Below are 15,920 nucleotides of genomic sequence, written 5' to 3'. Positions count from 1 at the left end.
AAAAAAAGGTCTTTAAGAGGTACTTAAGGAGTACTTAAGAATACTGCTCTGATAGAAAGTATTATTTTATAAATATTTTCAATCAGTTATAGATTCCATGAATTATCTTCATAAACATATAAATTAAAGAATTGATAACATGAAGGGGATAAAAACAACAATGTGACTGTGATTTTTCATTGTATGTTGTACAGTCACTTTGCATGACCTCATTGAGAGGTTTCTCGGGAGATCATCATACATACAATACAATCCTAAAATGTTTCACCTTAAATACATATGTGATAACCTAAATGTGACACATGGTGACAGTGTAAGAAATAACTTCCCAACTGTATCGTGAACTGTAAATTACACTATATGGGCCATGGAAATGACAGGCAATTCATTCACTTCTGATTTCAAAATGAAAAACACTAGGAGATCTTGTATGACAACTTTGCATGAATATTCTTTGCAAGAATGTCTGTGACCACAGATATTGCTGTGGCAGCTCTCTCAATTTGGCAACATACTAGTTGTCGTACATTTTGAAAACAAAGGTCTAATATTTCTATTTCAATTAGGGATGTCAAACGACTAAAATTAACCAATTAATCTCATATTTTAAATTGAATTAATCGTGATTAATCACAATTAAAAACAATATTGCCCCATAAAAACTAAAGCTTCTTAAATAGCATTTTAAATACAAAATAAATCACCAAATTGACGAGTAACCACAAAGGATGTGTATTTGTGACACAACACTTTAATAGCATCATAAACCACACACAGAACTATGTAGTTTCAGAGAGAAAACTTGAGCCAGTAAAGAGCCATGCGTTTGCACCAAGAACTATATTAACAACAAAAAAATATTAGATGAACAGAAGGACAAAGATGGAGAGAGAGTGTTTTTGGTGGTGGTGTGTGTGTGTGTTTGTGTCTGAGTGAGAGAGAGAGAGAGAGAGAGATTCTCCTCTGTTCACCTTTTAAGTGGGTAGGGGGTCAATCTGGAATGGGACAGCACAGCACTTTTTTTCACTTAGTTTACAGCAGCGTGCACACAGCGCATCACTGTCCATTTAACTCAAATTTATGATCCAATTAGCAATTAGGAAGTAATGTGCAGTTCACTTGTAACTATGTTAAACTAGGATATTCAGTGAATTTCTAGCATTACCTCATTGGACATTGGCCTAGCATTCTCCTAGCCAATGTCCAGTCTCTTGTGAACAAGATGGATGAACTAAGAGCGAGGATACAGTTTCAAAGAGACATCAGGGACTGTAACATTCAATGCTTTACTGAGACATGGCTAACTGAACTTGTACCGGACAGTGCCATCACTCCGGTGGAGTTTTTCTCTGCTGCTCGCTCTGACAGGACTGAGGAATCTGGAGAATCGAAAGGTGGCGGTGTTTGCATCATGACGAACAGCAAGTGGTGTGATCCTAGAAATGTCACCGTTTCTCTCAAAGTCCTGCTCGCCTCATCTAGAACATCTAGCTTATCGCCTGTCGACCCTTCTACCTGCCCCGTGAGTTTACTTGGTAATATTCAACGCTGTCTACATTCCTCCACAAGCCATCACAGATGCTGCGGCTTCAGAATTGCAAGAAGTGTTAAATAGACAACAACACACGCACCCTGAAGCTGCGCTTATTGTGGCCGGTGATTTCAATCAAGTACATCTGAACCGGTCCATGCCTGAATTTATTCAACACATTCACTTCCCTACACGTGGTGACAACACACTGGATCACTGCTACACACAGTTCAAGAACAGTTACAAAGCCGAAGTCTCTACCAGCTTTAGGAAAATCAGATCATGCCGCTGTTTTCCTACTGCCTATGTACAAACAGAGAAGTCGGACGGACCCCCAGTGACGAAGGAGGTCAAGCTGGACTGCCGAATCGGAAGCCAGGCTACAGGACGCCCTTAGCAACGTTGACTGGGAGATGTTCAAGGCTAACTCTGTTGACATCAATGAGTTTACGGAAGTATCATTGAGTTACATCAATACGCTAACTGATTCCATCATCCCAACTGTAAAGATCCGAAGCTTCCCTAAAGCTTCCCAGAAGCCATGGGTGGATAGAGAAGTGAGAACGGCATTAAAGACACTTATTTCAGGGGATATGACGGATTACAAAGCAGCATCTTATAGTTTACGTAGAGCTATTAAAGATGCTAAGCGGCTTATAGAGACAGAGTTGAAGCTGATTTCTTGGAGGGTGATCCAGCACGAAAGTGTGGAAAGGACTCGAACCATCACTGGCTTTGAAAGAAAGTCCCTCCTATGATGAATGTGAGTAAAGCCCTCCCTGATGAACTTAATGCTTTTTATGCTCGCTTTGACATGAAAAACACAGACTATATTGGACTAGCTGCAGCATGTGAAGCAAATGAGGATGCACCTTTCTGTGTCTCTGAGGTCGATGTGAGCAATGCCTTTAGGAGGGTTAATTGTAGAAAAGCTACTGGACCGGATGGAATTTCTAACAGGGTTTTGAAATCCCATGCTGCTCAGTTAGCTCCTGTGTTCACTTATATCTTTAACACATCATTGGCTCAAGAGACAGTTCCTACTTGCCTCAAGCGGTCTGTTATTGTTCCAGTACCGAAAAACAAAAGTCCATCATGTCTGAATGACTACCGCCCAGTAGCCCTGACGTCTACAGTGATGAAGTGTTTTGAGAAGCTTGTGAAAAACATTATCTGCTCATCCCTCCCTGCCTCCTTCGACCCCCTCCAATTTGCTTACAGAGCCAACAGGTCTACAGAGGATGCCATCTCAAACCTCATGCACACCACCTTAACTCACCTGGAGGAGGGGAATGGGAATTATGTGAGGATGCTGTTCATTGACTTTAGTTCAGCATTCAACACAATAGTACCTCTCACCTTGGTCACAAAGATGAAGGCCTTAGGACTGAACACCACCCTGTGTCACTGGATATTTGACTTTCTCACCAACCATTCACAAGTGGTTAGAGTGGGGGGTCTGACATCTGACTCATTAACCATCAGCACTGGTGCTCCCCAAGGCTGTGTTTTGAGTCCACTGCTGTACAACATCTACACACATGACTGCAAAGCCAACAGTAGTCATACCTCCATCATCAAGTTTGCAGATGACACAGTGATCTTGGGCCTGATTAGTAACAACAATGAACAGCTGTACTTGGATCAGGTTGATGAGGTGGCACAGTGGTGTCAATCTAACAGCTTGACACTGAATATCAATAAAACCAAGGAAATGGTAGTGGATTACAGAAGGCAGCAGCAGAACTACAGTTACACCCCCACTAATGATCAGCGGGCAACCTGTAGAGAGAGTCACAAGTTTTAAATACCTTGGTGTCCACATTACTGAAGACTTAACATGGACTGTTAACACTCAATATGTTCTGAAAAAGTCCAGACAAACGACTCTACTTCCTTCGTCAGCTAAGGAAATTCAAAGTTTCTACATCCATCATGAAGGCCTTCTACACTTCAGCGGTTGAGAGTGTTCTAACTGGTAGCATCATCACCTGGTATGGGAACTCCACAGTTAGAGATTGTAGTACTCTGCAGAGAGTAGTGCGCTCAGCTGAACGTACTATAAGAACTCAACTCCCTGCTCTACAAGATATCTATTCCAGAAGAGTACTCCTAAGAGCCCAAAAGATTCTGAAGGACTCTTCTCATCCTAACAATGGATTATTCCTACCGCTGAAATCAAGAAGACGCCTATGTAGTCACAAAGCCAGAACTGAGAGACTCAGGAGAAGTTTTTATCCCCAGGCCATCCGAACTCTGAACTCACACTATACTGACTTTGCACACTTTCACTCCTCAGCACTCTCAAACATTTCCCAACTCTGAACTCACACTATACTGACTTTGCACTCATTCACTACTCAGCACTCATGACCCCCCCCCCCACACACACACACACACACACACACCTACAAGACTTTTAGCACTTTTACATCCCTCCATCCCAGACCTTTTATTTATTTTCTTATTTCATCACACGTCAAAACACACACACACACACACACACACACATATCTGACTTTCTCCAACTTTTGCACATCTCCATAGAACTTTTTATTTATTATTTTTGATTTCTCCTCCATCTACCCATGTCCTTGATTGCCTAGCCTAGACTTTTGAAAATATGGGCATATAATGAAAGACATATATATATATATATATATATATATATATATATATATATATATATATATATATATATATATATATATATATATATATATATATATATGAGAGAGAGAGAGAGAGAGAGAATAGAGCATACAGTAGAGTGCATATCTCCACCATGGAGGTTATGTTTTCATTGCTATCTGTTACTTGGTTGGTTTGTTAGTAGTATTAGGCAATGGGCCAAAGAAAAACTAAACTAAACACTAAACAAGCATTTTGTGTGTACATATTTTGTATTTCTTTACGTCATTATCGCAAAGACATGTATGTATTGCTTTACAGCTTTTGTTGGCACTGCATGAGAACTGCAAAGAGTCAATTGATCTAAATAAACGTCTCCTCCCATTATAGAAAGTGAAAGTTAACCAAGGGTTCGTCCTTGGCCCATGGTCCAGTAAATGTCATGAGAATCGGGTTAATCTGTTGCTCAGGTGAGTGGTCACTCAATTCATTTCTCCAAAGCTAGGGACACCATCTCAAAATGAAAATAGGACTCCATGTGACCTTAACCTTTGTATCTAAATCAGAAAATGTACGCTTTGGAAGTAACAGTGCAGAGTTTAGTGAAGATGTGTCAACCCCTTTGGAAGATATCACTCAACTGTATTGTTACAGATGGAACTATGCACATCAGTCCACATAGCATGGGCAGAGGTATAATTATTCAGTTGTAAACATATATTACAGATAAAAATAGTCAAATCCATAGTTACCTGAATGCCATAAATTCAAGGCAGCTCTGTGTATGACCATGCTTGGTGACATCACACCACCAACGACATGCTTTCCAACTAGGTAACCTAAATCATAAAAGACGTTTAGAAGAAATTCACTAGACCAACAGGTTATATTACATGTTAGGAGCACCACATTATTACAAACTAACCTGACACCCCCGAGTGAGTTGAAGCTGCAGTATCTCCATTCACAAATGTTACAGAGATTTTGGTGATCAATGGCACTAAACAGAAAAGCAGGAAAGCATGGAAAACTGTTTTACAAATTGGAAAAAAATGGAAAGCACCCCCATAAATATACCTGCAAATCATGTGTTCTACCTACCTTCCGTAACCTTTTTTTTTTTTTTTTTTTTTTTTTAAATGAGACAGTCTAGCCCTAAAGAACAGAATGAGATGCCTCTGTTACTTACAGTACGTCATGGTCTAAGCCCAGAGCCTTCTTGATCTTTCAAACTGTTTTGCTTTGCAACCATATTCATGAAAGGCAACTTCAATGCTTTCATGCTCTAAGTTGTGCACTCATATTAGGTATTGTAAGTACAGAACTATGCAAATTGGAACACAGTCCTGGTCTACACATCTAGCCTTAGAACCATCCAGCCCCCAGAATAGGCTTTAAAAGTGTTGCATTTACAGTATATTTTGTTCAGTGTATTTTAGCTGTATAATAATCCATATCAAATAATCAGCAATAGACTTACAGTGGTGGTCCAAAAAGACATTTCCAAAGGTGCGCACAAGAGTGATACCAGAAAGGCCTTCTCTTCTCCAATAAAAAGTGTAATTCCAGGCCAAGGTCACATTCTCACACAAAACCATATGAGATTCTGCTGATCAATACAAAAGGGCAGATATATAGACAAATAGACTTTCTATTTAAATTATATGAACATTTTATATTATAGAAAAAATATACTGCACTTCAATTGAACCTCAATATAATTACACACTGACCTGATAAATTATTGGCATTTTGGGAATTTGGGGCCCACGACACAGAGGGTGTTTGGTCAGTTCCTAACTTGTGAGTTACATCGATAGTCACTAACCCTGAGCAAAAGGAATGAAAACAAATTTGATTTCGGTATTGCTTAGTAGTCATATAATCACCACCCATAAACTGTTGAAAAATTACCTCCATGGCCATCTCTTATATCCTCTGCCAGATTAGTTGGCAAGGGTGGGCAGAAGAGGGGGAATCTGATGCATTCAGTCTGAACATTTTCCAGGAAACCTACAGGTGTGTTTTCCATACATTGGCCAAGCAATGACCTCTAAACATGGGAGAGATTGTAGATCAGCAGATAGGAATAAACTCTGAGTGCAAAGACTATAACAATGCTCTTGTGATGTGTGTGTGTGTGTGTGTGTGTGTGTGTGTGTGTGTGTGTATGAGTGTGGCTATGGTAGGGGTTTCCCCAACTAGGGATTTTCATGGTTGAATCTGATTCGTCTTACAAATCTTCGACTAATAACGGAATCAAGTCTTCTCTTGGAAAAGATAAAGCTACACATCTCTCATTTGCTCTTCCTTTGGTAAGTCCATACCAAGATGATACCAAGAAGAACCCAATGTGTACATCTAAGCATTATAACAGCATCTCCTCCAAAGGGGGACATGGTCGCTTTAACAACATGCATAGACAGCAAAGAATCTTTGCAACACGCAAGTTAATAGTAGTTATATGGTCCGTGAACATTCACATGAATGTGTTTCGTTAAGACCAAGTGTAGTTAAGCCTAGGTGTAAGTTTGGTCGGCGCAACCAACCAACCAACTTCACAGTTTAGACCAGGCCTGATAAAGACCAGTTGGTGCAACTGGCCCCAGACACCTAGGGACCTATTATCATCAGCTTACAATATGACAGAAAATTCAGGAATAATGTGATATCTGTGTGCCGAGTATGCTGTGAGCAATTCAATTGAGAATTCAGACACGTCCGACGGTTACATGCACACAATGCAGGGAGACCATCAACACATTTTGAATTGCCTGAATATCACCCGATTCATATTGTAAAAGCAGAGTGAGTGAGTTAGTGGGCCATTGCTAGAAAAATTGCTGTCCTGTGGCTTGTTGAATGATGTTTATTATTCATCCAACAGGTGGTGGGAGGGTCAAACCTTCCTTTTTGTCTACTAAATCTTTTATATAATGGCATCCATATAACTGCATAGGTCACTGGGCTGATGGGCCTGTATGCAAGGACTGATTTCTGCTGCAGCACAATTACATTTGCATTTCCTTGCTGATGTAGAAATGTAGGTCTAGTTATTATCCACAAACACCTATAGAAGTTAGCTATTGGAATACACAGCAAGAATACCAATTCTCACCTGTGGAATGGTGAAATATTCATCTGTGGCAGTAATGATTGGCCTTCCTTGCCTATAACTGGTCGCAGAATGTGGAAGGGTCAGCTTTGGATTTTTAAATGATGGAGTACCCTTGGGAGCCCTATAGGGAGAAAGTGTAGAACCAACCATAATCTTTACACTGCTAGCACACCCAACAGTATTTGACTGTAAATGAGGTACCACTTTAAAATGAGGGTATACTTACAAAGGGTTTATGAATTAATTTATAAATGTTGGTAATGAAATTGTAAAGACTTTACAAACCATTAATAACCCGTTATAACCCTTAATAACCTAAATAGGGATGTAACGGTATGAAAATTTAACCTCACGGTTATAGTGACCAAAATTATCACGGTTTACGGTATTATCGCGGTATTTTTAAAAAATATGTTCAGAAAGCACTGATAGGCCTACACAAGCTGAAATAGTTTCAAAAGTGTCCCGTTCACTTTTTCCTTGGTCATGTTTAATTGGCTATATACTTATAGCTTAACTTGACTTTGGAAGTAACAGTGCAGAGTTTAGTGAAGATGTGTCAACCCCTTTGGAAGATATCACTCAACTGTATTGTTACAGATGGAACTATGCACATCAGCAAACTCCTACCATGACTTGGAGTTTGCTATTTTTGTTATTTGGATCCAATGAGTGAGACCAAAGTAAATGTTCGAAATAAAACTTTAGGCTACTGTATTCTCCTGATAACATGAGAGGAATGGATTTAATGTGGACGCGAACATAGAAAGACGCAGAGTGGCTACATGATACAGTGCACGTTTTGTGGTGAAAATGTTCCGCCTTTTAAAATCAGGTGGAGCCTAATCCGAGTCCCAGTTAAAACCATCAATTAGACAATAGAATTAGTAGGGTACCAGTTTTTTGTTTCATTGTACCAGGCCTACTGTCAAAAGCAGGCTCGGATGAAGCTGGGAGGGATTAAACACATGGTTTCCACACCGTGGTAATCAACCACAATTATGATATTTGAAATGAAAACGGTAATTGTTATCGTCAACATTTTTATTGCGGTTTACCATTATACCGGTAATCGTTACATCCCTAAACCTAGATAATAATCACCTTTTGGTTGTGAAATAGTGATCCCATATTCATTTGTTCAGCCTCAGATCTCATTGGTTTTAGCTTACTTTGTCCAGCCAGCATCCTTGATATTTATTGTTCACTACACATAGTGCCACCACTTCAACTACGCACATCACAGACTATGGCTCTTTTCAAAATGGCAGCGGCGGAGAAAGGGCCCCATTCCTGTCCATGTTATGCCCTCAAGACATTGGATATGAGGTACTACCTAGTACCTACCTAGCAGAGTGTATTTTGGGGATTTTATAATGCACCTGACACAACAGCAGAAACCCTTTTTCGTTGACTGAGACTGAACCTTCCTTTGGAAAAACTCCCACAAAAAAAAAATCAACGCACGGTTTTGTTTTGCATCTGGAGCATCAGAGACTCAAATGGATGTAAATAAGTAGAAAGTAGCAGTAGAGTAGAGAAGTAGAGAAAGTAAGTAGAAAAAGTGAGTTTTGCATATACATAGACCTGAATAAATGGTCATAAATTTAATGCCAAAAAATTGTCAAGGTGGACAAAGAATCCGAGCAATGTCACAGATGTCAAAAAAGCTGACTGGACAAAGCTAAAACTACTGCGATCCAAAGCTGAACAATATGAATATGGGATCGCTATTTGGCATTTACTGTTTTCTTATGTGTAAACTGTATATTAATGGTTTGTAAAGTTTCAACAACTTCATTAATAACCTATTTATAAATAATTTCAGTAGACCCACTGAATGCTTACACGGTCTTTCCATTATAATGGAGTCCCAGCAGTGGATTGTTTTCTGCTGGTGATGTGACACACAGAAAAAGAAACCAGTCTGGTGTATTTTCAGAGGTTTGATTAGAGCACTGGTAGTCCGGGATATGACTGGCATTACCACCCAATGGTCCAGGCAGACAATAGGACTCAAACAACTGGCTGACAGTAAAGGAACAATCCTGACAGAAAATAGGAGTGTAGAAAGAGAGAGAGAGAAATAAATGTTATCTTCAGTCTCAAGAATACATTGAATACATATTAGGAGACATAGGAACATTGAATACTGTATACATTTTAGGAGACATAGGAACATTGAATGCTGTATACATATTAGGAGACATAGGAAAGTCCAATATTCTTCTATGCTAAAACTCATCTGGCTCATACAATGGAAGCTTATCGGGAACGACAAAAATGTTGAAAAGTAAACTACTTCTTTTCACCATTGACTAGGATGTCAAAGATAGATCCCAATATAACCACACCATTTAGTCAATTTCTTACCCGTCTTCTTCATGATCTCTGACCTACTACCTAGCATAGTATTCAGTCTATACCAGTCGATTCAGTGTTTGCTGTCTGATAATCCGAATACAATTCCCATGCGATAATCAGCTAGTAGGGACTGAGCTAGGTCAGAAATATTCAATCTATTGGCACCCCTGGTAAACTTAAGTAAAAAGAGGTAACAAATCTGCTTTTTAGTGATTTATCTAAAAAATGACACAAGCGGCAATGACAGGCATTTAAAGCATTTATTTGTACACAGTGTTGATTCCATATCTTGACACCCATAAAATAATGCTGTTTGAATTCACCTATTGAGGCTGTGATATGTGCCTACGAATAATTTTAAATATTCAAATAACCAACAGTGTTATTCGTTATTATTCGCTATCAGCATTGCCGATACTGCTATTTTGAGGGTGCATTATCAAGAGCATAAGGTGGATAGTGTCTGGTCTGGTGTGCTTAGCAGCAAATCTCTAGCAATGCAATGCAAAGACAGTCCTTCATTAGACTGTGAATTCCTTGCCTAAACTTTAGCAAATCAAGCAGATTTTAAGCACACAAAGGGGCAATATCTGAGATTTACCATCTTCTCTGTTTTCGTGGTCAAATCCAAAATCACATAAAATGACAATTATGGGCTTAACACTGCGTATAACACTGTAAAATTATATGTAATGTTTCAAATAATGATGGATGTACTCTTCTAGTCTTAAAATCTCAGTTCTTATCTTGCTTGACCCATCAGCTGCCTTTCACATCCTGCTATCCATACTCTCAAACATTACAGGGCATTACAGGTCACTGGGCAATCGTTTAATGTGTCATGGCTAGGACACATGTTCACATCTCACTGACTCACATGTCCTCGCCACAGGGGTGCCCCAAGGCTCAGTGCTGAGGCCCCTTCTTTTGCTGTGTACACCACCTTGTTGGGCCCAGACATCCACTCACATGTATTCTCATATCACTTTAGGTTGCAGCGCCAGCGGAACCCTAGCGTTGAACAAGCTGAACGTTGAACTTGATTCAACTTTTCAAAAGTGTAACTCAAACGTATTCAATTGTCTCTTTAGGCAGACCGTTTGTGTTCCTTAGGAACGACATAGAACTTATTATGGTCTGAGCGTTGTGTTACATCAAAGATACTTTAGTTGAACTATTCGGCAATAGAACAAAAATGGTACTAGTTCCAGACTCCTAAATAAACGTGACCATAACATCACAAACATCAACCTTTTTATGAATAAGCAATAAAAAAAATATAAAGCATGTACTGTTTTATTGTCATTGGTTGTGTGTGATGCCAATAAAATATTCTTTCAGACACAAATAATTCATTTGCCGGTTAGCCGAATTTGCCTGTTAGCCAAGCTAGCTAGCAAACTAGCTAACGTTAGCACAGGAAACGTTTGTGAATGGGAATGGCTTGTGATGTTCGCTAGCTCGGTAGCAGCTAAGGATTGTGTATTGCTGTTAACTAACCTGAGATGACATTCGTTCAGCAACTTTAAGGTAGGCTACTAGTTCTAGAAAAGTATGTATCAACTCTCTCTGGGTCTAGTGAGCCTTTGAGAACAGGTGGCTGCACGCAACAGCTTTCCTGGAACAGTGACAGATCATGAACAAAGTGATTTTTCTCTATTTATTTTGTTGGAAAATAGCATTTCAGTCTTTCAGGAAGACATGTGGCTTGTGGGTTATGGGTTCATTACTCACATTGCGAACGTAGGGCTAAGGACTCAATCATAATCCGAGATCATGTTTATTTCTACCATAGGAATACATAGAAACGAGACCTCTCATTAAACTCCTAAAGGGGCGTGACAGTTGTGAAACCCACTTGACACTGATAGGAAATGGCCATGTTATGAATCGTCTCACTTTATCATCAGTTTCTGGTTTTAACCACTGCAGATTTGTTATTTCCAATGTGATTCCTGCTTTAACCGCTTGCAAAGTCCTTAATGCTTGCATACAAAGTGATTGCTGGGTCTGCACCCATACTTAATTTAAGTGCTCTCATAAAGGCTTATGTTACCCCTATGCCGCTGCGCTCCTCTAAGATCTGTCAGATCTTGAAGGCTTTACTCTTCCAAGGATACCTCCTCTCTTAACACTTCTAATCACCGTATACACCTAACACACACTTGCCATGCACTTCCCTCTCTTCCCTTCACTACCTCCTTCTACCACTTTCTTCTCCACACTTTGACTATGAAAGTGTTGTGAATCAGACTAATTTCTGTAAATGTACATACTGTGTACTTCTTATGGTCATTTGTGATTTTTGTACCCATGTGTACCCTGTGTGTGTCTTTGGTCTGTATGCAGTGTATCCATTGTTTATCCTTGAATGATTAGAATTCAATGAAAGCCTGTCTAGAGGCCTTTTGCTCATCACCAGGTGTGAAATGTTAATGTTTGTAGACACAGTGAGGGGTCAGGCCTCTGAAGGACTTCCCAGGAAATGGGGTAGTTTTAATTAAAAGACAATAGAAGCTGGCCAGACTTGATGGCACCAAAAGGCCACATCCCCACCTTTACATTGCATATTCATACTAGTAGGTCACTCCTTCTCTTTGTGTGTAACTTAAATATGATAGACTGTTTCTGTAGTCAGAGAATACTGAGAATCTGGTGAAACCCATGATGGGGTGGCACAAACTTGCATCTCTCCCTTGAGGGGCACTGCCCCCTCATTGAAAAGAATAAAGCCTGGATCCTGATTTTCCATCGTCCTGACTGAGTCTTAAGAGAAATATGGTAGAAAAAAATGTACTATCAACTAGTACAATGTTGTCACTCTTATTCTGTAGTAATGGTATTGACAGATGCAGTAGTAATTCCTAGCTAAGGTCTCCTTGGCACTGTATCTTGAATGTTATTCTATTTCTGTAAGTAGCTTTGGATAAAAAAAAAAATCTTCTAAATGAATGCATTCCAAATGTTCAAATATATGTAATTGTTGTGGTGAGCATCAGACTAAAAATAACAATGCAGACAATAAAGGTAAGTGTCACATTACCATATCACAGCAGCAACGCAGATCACAAATATCTGCTGTGAGATCACATGGACAGGACCCCAGAGGCTGGTGCACTTGATGAGGAATCTCTGTTTTATTATCTGCCAAAGAGGAAGTTATGACAAAATAAGTCAATAAAAAAAGCTTAAAGGAAAAGTCTAATGTTACAACAACCTGGGTATATTTTTGGATGATAACGATTGTAAACTTTGTTTGGGATCGATACAAATTTAGAGCAGTTTTGAGTAAGGTTGGAATATGCAACAAAATAGCATATGGTGATACAGTAGCCTTGGGGGCAATTCCAGTTGTCGCTAAATCGCTACTTTAAGCCACTGACAAGGCTCAAAATATCATTATCAATATCTCTGCAACTGTGGGGAGGATCCCTGCAGACAATCTGAAATATTTTTAACTTTGTTAGTGTAAAGAGGAAGTAAACAAAGGGCCATAAAAGGGCCATGGACTTGTGACTTTATTCAGAAATGAACAATAAACTTAATAATAGTTTTAAATCATGTCTACCACCTACAAACAAACTCTAGCACATAAGCTGCTATCCATACATGAGCTGTAGTTTGTCAGTTTAAGGTTGATTTGGCTGTAGGCTAGCTGTAGTTTGTTACTGTATATCCAGCATGTATGCTTCCTGATAGAACTAGTAGACTTAACTAGGCTATGTGATATGTGGATAACTTTCAGTGGACCATATAGCCTAAGGCTAAAGGTAATGTTAGCTTATCATGACGTCTAGCTGTGATTGCTCCTTGCATGATGCCAACACAAGAAACAAAACACAGCTAGTTTTTTATTATATTAAGCTAGTTATGCTAAGCTTGTTAAACACTTGCAAACATTTAGTTTATCTATCGGTATGGCTTATGACGATGTCTAATAGCATCAGCTGTAATGTGTACTGGATTTTAAAGGCACTAGAACAACCACTAGTGCATAACACATAACAGAGCACAGAATACTACTCAACCTGCACTTTGGTATTTAATGCTTCTTTTGCACTTCTGGTTGGATGTGAACTACATTTCATTGGCTCTGCACCTGTACTCTGCTAAATGACAATAAAGAAAATTTTCAGAATTATTAAGGTCTTCTCATTCGAAGTCAGGTTGCGTTAGCTGCTTTCTGAGTCACCAGTGTTTCCCATACATTGACTTGTTTGTGGCGGCCCACCACAATATCAACATTGACCACCACACAATGATTTTCCAGGTTGTGCTAAATTGTCATTTTTGTTTTCATCATATCTTAAATGTTTAGCTCCACAAGCTTTGAACCACATTTTGTATGACCCCTTTTACAGTCATCAACATTCATATCAGTACCAACAGTTTGTTAATAATTGATATGTCATATTGGTTTTCAAAATTCACCAGATTGATGCATTTAAATTAAATACAACATTGTCTCCATAGTCTGCAAAAAGCCTGTGGGAAACACTGTAAATGGTTTACCATTTGGATTGTTGTGGAAGTGGATACTTTTAGACAGTAGAGTAAAACAAATAATGTAATACGGATGACCAAAGAGCTTTCTGTCTGGATCATAGAAAAGGTAATACCATGGTAAATATACAAAACTACGGTCAATACCCAACTTTGTAACATCATCGACTGTAGTAGTTACACGGTTACCATGTTAAAACCATTGTAGTAGGCTACCACAGTCACCATGAAGTGTGATAGGGGAACCATGGTGGTACCAAAGCTACTATGAAGAACTATGCATAAACCATGGTAGTATGGTTAGGAGCATGGTGATCATCACCATGGTAAAACCATAGTTATTGCATTAAAACCATAGGAAACCATAGTGAATTTTAGTAAGGAAACTAACCATTGAAATAATTCGATTAGGTATTTTTATTCGTCATAGACGTTAATAACATACCACATTATTCGCACAGAGCAGGATTTATTTTCTTCGCAGAGGCTGAGGTAGCTAACGTTATTAGACAGCAGTTTGTGAATTCAGTGTAGCTAACATCTGCTGTCAAGTAGCCAGGTAAAACTAGCTTGTGATATTGTTCATGCACGTTTTTCTGATCTAGAAGCTATGTTCATTTCCAGTAAACAGACTCCCCATAAGACCCGCAACACACACACACCGGTCTAGCTTCCAATAAGTTAAGAGCATGGTGGGTGGTTGTGGCGCACTCGGCGTGTTCTAGGCTGTTAAGCTAACTAAACTGTTAGTTTGCAGCGGTGACCTACCGTAGAAGCTAGTTCTAACCTAATCGCAGCGGCTTTCTAACCAACCTAATGTTACTTACCTGTACTGCTGTTCACGTCTTTAGAAATAATGGTGATAATGAACAAAAATTGGGACCAGGTCCAGAATTTCAATTCAATGGCCATAGCAACAAAAGAATTGTGTTAAAAACAACAACCAACGTTATTCACTAATCCCAGAGACGGTTGGTAACCAAACCATCTTTGCTAGTCCTCATTATTAAGCTTGCGGGCGCCATTTTTGTTTTGCTGTTGAACCCATGGCAACCAAAGATGATAAGCGGAAGACGGACTTCGTCAAAATAAAAGACAACTCTGTGTGGAGTGAGACATTGGCTGCAGATCATTTGTCTTTTTGTTCACTTCTTGGCCGAGAATAAACAGACACGCAACTTGCAGAGAATATGAACCAAAGTCTCAAAATACCATATGAACATAGACCAATCCCACTTATTGAGCCTCATATGAGACTGGGAATGTGGGACACCTCCTAAGCTCCAGTGGGTGTGGCTCTTCCCCAAATTAATGAATGTCAGTGAAAATATAGGAAAGCCAAAGCTGTAGGGTCCTGTGATCAAAATAACATCTGAATTGTCTAGTCATAAATTAGGGTGTGGCAACATAGATTAGAGTGTTCAAACGGGAAGCACCTGCTTTGAAAGCTACCAGAAGGTCAGTGACAGTTTTGACCAAACTGGCGTTAAGGGTAGCCTATAAATTAGGCTATAATTATTATCAAAGAAGGCCTAATCATGCTACTTTTTATCTTAATGTGTTTATGAAATGTTTGTTAATTTAAAAATAGTATCATGGTATATATTTAAGCTATATATGTGATTTTAATGATTTTTTCTATTGTCCCACTCACAAGTGGGACAGTATGATTAGCCTAATGTAAAGCTACAATCCAGTCGAGAATATATATTGGAGCTGGTTGGTTATTTAAATGTTCTTAGTGATCTTTTGCAGTATTAAAATACTTTATTA

General features: G+C 39.1%; 1 protein-coding gene across 5 annotated transcripts in view; it reads right to left on the bottom strand.

Annotated features, from left to right (window-relative positions):
* tctn2 (tectonic family member 2) overlaps positions 1–15,920 on the bottom strand; it is a 48,268-nt gene that overhangs the window by 14,144 nt on the left and 18,204 nt on the right. For 2 of the 5 annotated variants that reach the window (XM_048244626.1, XM_048244629.1), the window contains exons 1-9: positions 14,975–15,187; positions 12,688–12,788; positions 9,129–9,328; positions 7,281–7,401; positions 6,077–6,215; positions 5,896–5,991; positions 5,643–5,771; positions 5,088–5,162; positions 4,915–5,001 (exon numbers count right to left, since the gene is read on the bottom strand). In XM_048244626.1, coding sequence (XP_048100583.1) covers positions 4,915–5,001; positions 5,088–5,162; positions 5,643–5,771; positions 5,896–5,991; positions 6,077–6,215; positions 7,281–7,401; positions 9,129–9,328; positions 12,688–12,788; positions 14,975–15,059 — 1,033 coding nt within the window. In that variant the 5' untranslated portion in view covers positions 15,060–15,187. Of the gene's footprint in view, positions 1–4,914; positions 5,002–5,087; positions 5,163–5,642; positions 5,772–5,895; positions 5,992–6,076; positions 6,216–7,280; positions 7,402–9,128; positions 9,329–12,687; positions 12,789–14,974; positions 15,188–15,920 lie in introns of those variants that run through there. The other 3 variants (XM_048244628.1, XM_048244630.1, XM_048244627.1) reach the window with 2 other exon arrangements.

The sequence above is a fragment of the Alosa alosa genome, chromosome 5 (assembly GCF_017589495.1).
Source record: "Alosa alosa isolate M-15738 ecotype Scorff River chromosome 5, AALO_Geno_1.1, whole genome shotgun sequence".
NCBI classification, from domain to species: domain Eukaryota; kingdom Metazoa; phylum Chordata; class Actinopteri; order Clupeiformes; family Clupeidae; genus Alosa; species Alosa alosa.
The sequence above is the reverse complement of the archived record's forward strand: the minus strand, read 5'-3'. Positions and strand labels throughout refer to the sequence as shown.